This window comes from Trichechus manatus, unplaced genomic scaffold, assembly GCF_000243295.1.
Source record: "Trichechus manatus latirostris isolate Lorelei unplaced genomic scaffold, TriManLat1.0 scaffold00240, whole genome shotgun sequence".
Taxonomy (NCBI): Eukaryota; Metazoa; Chordata; class Mammalia; order Sirenia; family Trichechidae; genus Trichechus; species Trichechus manatus.
The window spans coordinates 2,083,714-2,090,529 of NW_004444176.1; the positions used below are offsets into that span (position 1 = coordinate 2,083,714).

The 6,816-nt window shown below is 41.2% G+C and overlaps 1 protein-coding gene across 1 annotated transcript; it reads right to left on the bottom strand.

The window, feature by feature from the left end:
- Window positions 1–4,239: 4,239 nt before the first annotated feature.
- On the bottom strand, window positions 4,240–5,206 carry LOC101345077 (olfactory receptor 4D11-like). Its single transcript, XM_023743209.1, is given in 2 exon segments — window positions 4,240–5,124; window positions 5,126–5,206. Coding segments are annotated over 2 exon segments (966 nt in total).
- Window positions 5,207–6,816: the final 1,610 nt, after the last annotated feature.

Here is a 6,816-nt window from a genome sequence, read left to right on the forward strand (position 1 = left end):
TACCATTTTGCATTCCCACCAGCTGTGCATAAGAGTTCTGATCTCCCCGCAGCCACTCCAACATTTATTTTCTGTCTTTTTGATTCATGCCAGTAATGTTGGGGTGAGAAGGTGTCTCATTGTGGTTTTGATTTGCATTTCTCTAATGGCTAGTGATCATGAGTATTTCCTCATGTTTTTGTTAGCTGCTTGAATGTCTTCTTTGGTGAAGTGTCTGTTCATTTCCTTTGCCCCTTTTTTTTATTTTAATTTTTTTAATGTACTTTAGATGAAGGTTTACAGAACAGTTTCTCTTTAGACAGTTAGTACACATATTGTTTTATGACATTGGTTACCAACCCTAGTTTATGTCAACACTGTCCCTTCTCGACCTTGGGTTCCCTATTACCAGCTTTCCTGTTCCCTCCTGTCTTCTAGTCCTTGTTCTGGGCTGTTGTGCCTCATTAGTCTTGTTTTGTTTTATGCCTTTGCCCCTTTTTTAATTGGATGATTTATCGTTTTGTTGTAGAGGTGTTGTATTTTATTGTAGATATTAGAGATTAGACCTTTGTGAGATTTGTCATAGCCAATTTTTTTTCCCAGTCTGTAGGTTCTCTTTTTACTCTTTTAGTGAAGTCTTTTGATGAGCATAAGTGTTTAATTTTTAGAAGATGCCAGTTATCTAGCTTATCTTCTGGAGTTTGTGTGTTGTTAGTTCTGGTTTGTATCCTGTTAATGCTGTGTATTAGGGCCTCTAGAGTTGATCCTATTTTTTCTTGTATGATTTTATAGTTTTTGGTTTTATATTTAGGTCTTTGATCCATTTTGAATTAGTTTTTGAGTATGGTGTGAGGTATGAGTCCTGTTTCATTTTTTGCAGATAGACATCCAGTTTTGCCAGGACCATTTGTTAAAAAGACTGTCTTTTCTCTGTTTGATGGACTTTGGGCCCTTGTCAAAGATCAGCTGACCATAGGTGGGTGGATTTACATCTGAGTTCTCAATTCTGTTCCATTGGTCAATGAATCTGTCATTGTACCAGTACCAGGCTCTTTTGACTACCATAACTGTATAATAGGTTCTGAAGTCAGGTAGTGCGTTTTCTGTCTGATAGACTGCCGCTTGATCCTTTTGTACCTGGGTCCCTCAGGCTGCCTCTGGCACCCTGGGCATGGATCTATACCCCTCATGTCCATCCACTGAAGGTTTCTTGTTCTGCATCTTCTCCACTCTGGAATGATATCTGGTGCCTTCTAAGACTCATTGGTTGATAGGTTGTTGTTAGGTGCTGTCAAGTTGGTTCTGATTCTCAGAGACCCTATGTACAACAGAAAGAAACACTCCCCAATCCTTTGCCATCCTCACAATCATTGCTATGTTTGAGCCCATTGTTGGGCTCAAACAGTGTCAGTCCAAATAGTCATCTAGACCATCTGAAATTAATCCCTAGAGAGACAGTATTGAAAGTGGGCCAGTCTCCTCTTTCAACCCAGTATGGATGCTCACATTACTGTAGCCTTCTGGAGCTATCTAACTTGTGATGTTGTGGCGTTGTGTCTAGCTTGCCTCCAAGAATTGTGTCTAACTTACAGAATTTTTTTTTGTAACTTTTTAATTGTGTTTTAGGTGAAAGTTTACAGAACAAATTAATACACAAATTATTTTGTGACATTGGTTGCCAACCTCATGACGTGTCAACACTCTCCCTGTCTCCACCCTGGGTTTCCTGTTTCCATTCATCCATTTTTCTCTCCTGCCTTCTCGTCTTTGCTTTTGGGCTGGTGACATGACTGAAATACAAACACGTTCCTCACATGTGTTATTGTTGGCCCTATAGACCTATCTAATCTTTGGCTGAAGGGTGAACCTCAGGAGTGATTTCAGTACTGAATTGAAAAGGTGTCCAGGGGTATACTCTTTGGATTTCTTCAGTCTCTGTCAGACCAGCAAACCGGGTCTTTCTTTTTTTTTAATGTGAATTTGAATTTTGTTTTACATTTTTTCTCCTGCTGTGTCTGAGACCCTCGATTTTGATCCCTGCCAGTGCAGTTTTTGGTAGTAACCAGGCACCATCTAGTTGTTATGGGCTCAGTCTGGTGGAGTTTGAGGTAGTTGTGGTCCATTAGTCCTTTGGACTAGTCTTTCCCTTGTGTCTTTGGTTTTCTTCACTCTCCTTTGCTCCAGCTAGGATGGGACCAGCAGATGTATACTAGATGCCCACTCGCAAGCTTTTAAGACCTCAGACACTGTTGGTGTAGAAGTAGAAAATTTCCTTTATAGACTATATTATGCCAATTGAGCTAGCTGTCCCCCGAGACATGATTCCCAGCTCTCAGCCCCGTAGCTTGGTCTCTCAGGCCTTTGGATGTGTCTGTGAAGCTTCTATGACTTTGCCCTGGTCAAGATGTGCTGACTTCTCCCAGTCTTGTGCACTGTCTTACCCTTCACCAAGGTTATCATTTATCTACTACCTAGTTAGTGTTTTTCCCTGCCCACCCCTCCCCTTCCTCATAACCACCAAAGATTGTTTCTTTCTGTGTGAAAACATTTTGGGATATTTTAAAAGCAGGAATTTCAGGCCAGTACCAAATGAGGAACCGTGGCACAGCTGGCTGGTAGGGGCTGGTATTTTAGAGGGGTTTTCTTTGCCTGTGCTTTCCTCTTACATTACTCTATGCAAATGACTCTTTACTTCCTTTGTATTAGTTCAGCCACATATACATCAGAGAATGCTGAGAGAGAAGTCTGGGATGTTACAGGTCAATCAACGTATCCAATTCAAATTTTAGTTGACCACCAGCTTCAGCTATTTAATTGGCACATGAATAAGTTGTCAGGGGACCAAATGAAATGTAATCCTATTTTTTATTTGCTTTAACAGATAAAAGAGGAGGTGTTAAAGAAAAGGCTAGAAAGAAGAATGAAGAGGAATTTGGGATGTGTTGATTTGTAGTCTTTTAGATAATTGATCCATTGATCATAAAAAGAAGTCAGCTTATTCTTTAAGCCTTTTTCTTGTGGACACATGAGTTAGGCTCGTTCTAGTGATGCAGACAGGAGAGGATTCCTTTTTCCCTGGAGCAAGGTCAGGAACAAACGGCTATAAAAGGATGTCAAAATTCTCAGAAGACCTCAAAATCTTGCAGTATGTGCTTCTTGGTCAGGTGATAAGGAAAACCAAGGACCTTTCTTAACACTACAATAGAGGAAAAAATGTTATGGATGAGCTTGTTTCAGACTCCATCAAATCCTGTATAAGACAGGAGTAGTAAAATGTGCACTTAACTGAGGGTCAGATCTCTCAGATCTAGCTTTGTATCTGCCATGAATTAGCTAGGAAACTTTTTATAAAACAGGAAACCTTTCTCAGCTTCTGCAAGGGAAACCTGGAGGCTTCCTTAAAAAAAAAGGAACCTGAATGCTCTCTGATTAGTAATGGAAAACAAATTTCCACATAGGGAGAGCTGGCTTGAATTTTATCCTTGAATCCTGGTCCCTGGAGATTATTTTAATAATTCTTGCTTGGGCCATACATGATATAGTTACAAATCAAGAACCAAATACCAAACTAGTTGCTGTCTAGTTGATTCCAACTCATGGCAGAGTAGAACTGCACTCCATAAGGTTTTAAAAGCTGTTATCTTTCAGAAGCAGATCACCAGACCTTTTTTTCCAGGCACCTCTGGGTGGGTTCAAACCACCAGTCTTTTGTTTAGTAGTCAAGTGATTAACCATTTGTGCCACCCAGATACTCCTACAACTCAAGAACACAGAGGTCATTTCTCTCAGTCTCCATTTTCATGCCTATAAAAGGATATGTCTGGACAAGGTAAACATTAAAATCAAAAGCCAAGCCCATTGCAGTCAAGTCAATTCCTTCTCTTAGAAATCCTATAGGACACAGTAAAACTGCCCCATAGAGTTTTCAAGGCTATAAATCTTTATGGAAGCAGACTGCCACATCTTTCTCTTGCAGAGCAGCTGGAGGGTTCGAACGACTGAACTTTTGGTTAACAGCTGAAGGCTTAACCGTTGTGCCCACATGGCTCCTTGATATAAACATTAGAGTCCCTATAATAGCGGACAATTTGTGGACCTGAGACTCTAAGCGGCCAACAATTTCATCATGAGACAACCCTGTAGGGATGACTGTCTCAGGTCAACCTTATTATAGGACTCTGCTGTGAGGAAAAGATAAAGCTTTGGTCTCAAGGTGGTGTATTGAATGGGGCCTTCTATTGTGTTGTGAAAAAACTCTTTTCAGTTCTGACTTCCCAATCTGGACTTCATAACATCTATTCCCGAAGGTCCATGTCTTCTCTTCAGTCTCCTCATGGCTGACTTCATCTCCTGGTTCCTCAGGGTGTAGATCAAGGGATTCAGGACAGGGCTGATGACAGTGAAGGTGATGGAGACAGCTCTGTCCATGGGGAGGGCAGTGAAGGGCCTGGCATAGATATAGATGCAGGGCACAAAATGCAGGGTCACCGCGGTGATGTGGGCTGTGCAGGTGGAGATGGCTTTCCTCCTGCCCTCCACAGTGTGAGACCTCAACATCATCAAGATGACAGTATAGGACACCAAGATAAGGACAAACCAAAGGGTAGTGACCAGACCATTGTTGGAAATCATCAGGAACTCAAGAGCAAATGTGTCTGTGCAGGCGAGTTTGAGGACCTGGGGGACATCACAGTAGAAGCCATCAACAACTTTGGGTCCACAGAAGGGGAGTGGGAGCAACAGGGAAATCTGCACAATGGAGTGGACAAAGCCTCCCACCCAGGAGGCCACGATGAGTGCAGTGCATTGCCCCCTACTCATGATGGTCACGTAGTGCAGGGGCTTGGAGATGGCCATGTAACGATCAAATGCCATCACAGAGAGAGAAAAAACGTCTGCCCCACCAAATAGGTGAAAGAAAAACATTTGTGTGATGCAACCATTGAAGGAGATAGTCTTTGTCCTTGAGAGAAGGTCTGCTAGGATCTTTGGAGCAGTGACAGAGGAGAAACAGATGTCTAAGACAGAGAGATTGCGGAGCAGGAAGTACATGGGGGTGTGAAGGTGAGACTCACATGTGACAGTAACCATGATGGCAATGTTTGCTAACACAGTTGTTACATAGACCATAGATAAAAAAAAAAAATAAGATCAAGCTCAGTTCTCGAGACTGGGTAAGTCCACAGAAAACAAATTCCGGCACCCTGGTATAATTTCCCAGGGCCATTGATGGTTTCCTTCTCCATGCACACTTTTGAAGGAAATAATAATATTACTAAGACTAAGAAATCAAGTAAAGGTTATCTGTTTTACAGAAACAACATGCAGAGATAGATTTTTTCAGTCACGTATCTTGTTCTTCATGAACTTGCGATGTTACACGGGAAAATCACTTAGTTCTGCTTGTTCCATTTCCCTCACTGATACAAGGAGATGTTTGGACTAGATCATTAGTTGTCTTACTGTGGTCATTGGGGGCCTGTGGGTTCTGCAGAGCTCACTCCTAGAGATTGCTGAGGAAGAGAATATAAGGGAGGCTTAGTGGAAGGATTTGTGGGTCCCATACACTTTGTTGAATCAGATCAGCTCTGATTTTAATCACATCCACTTTATTTCTATGGCTTAAAAGGCTTGTAAACCATTGGAATCAATCAATCCTCAGACACCTTTCAGTAATAACATCATACAAATCTATTTGAATAACATACTATAGTTTTCAAAGCTACTGAATACCTAATTGCAATAAAATTTCCTAACAGATCTCTGAGATTAGAAGGGAAGGTGTTATTATTCCTGCTTTACCGATTCTGAAACTGAACTCAATAAAGGGGAGTGAATTTTCCATGGTCATACAGTAGATTAGTGGCAGAGGGGGACTAAGACAAAATTCTCCTCATTCTAAGCTCCGTGATCTTTCCACTACACTTCACTGCCTGCCAGTTTCAGAATACATAAATTCAAGAATAATATGCATAAGGAACCCTTTAGAGAATATTTATGGCACTTTCAGTAGCTGGTTTGATCACCTTCTCAAATTTCTTTCTCCATCACGATGGAATTTTAGTCCACTGCCCTTCTGTTACCTTAAAAAAACTACAAGTCTTCTCTTTAATTTTTAAATTTTATTTCTCGAGTACTCAGGGGTTGGGAGTAAATGATGTGCTTAATGCCAGGAGTATGGATACGATGTTGATGGGCGCAATTCTGTTCATGAAAAAGATAGCAAAGATCCAGATATATTTCTATCACTCTCTCAGTCCCTGTCCCCATACCGATACCTGTATCTATTTTATCTTATCTTATTCCATCTGTCTGTCTTTGTGTCTGTCCGTCTAACTATCCATCCATCCATCATCCATCCTTCTTTCCTTCCGTCCTTCTTCCCATCCATCCATCCATCCATCCATCCATCCATCTATCTATCTATGGTGTGAAATGCAGGATTCCAGAGTGATGTAGTCCATACATCATTTCCTCCTGCCTCCTTCCTATAAAAGTTAAGCAGTGTATGTTAGCTTAGATTTTGCAATTCCTGACAGAGTAAAAATTAGTACATCGATGTTAGCATAAAATGATAACAACGGTTGTCCACTTCTCCCCATAGGTTGTAGGTACTTTTACTATAGAGTCCTGGTTGGGAGGAAGGAGGATACCCAACTAAGAGATTTTTCAGTTCAAGATATTTTGCCTATTCGAGTCAGGAAAAGGCAAACTTTTTTGCTTGCTGATCAATTCAGAAATAATAAAGTTCCTGACAGGCTTCAGTGATTTGTAGGCCACACAGCAAGCTAGTGGTGAAGTCACACTTTGACATTCAGGCAGAGTGATGCATTTTCC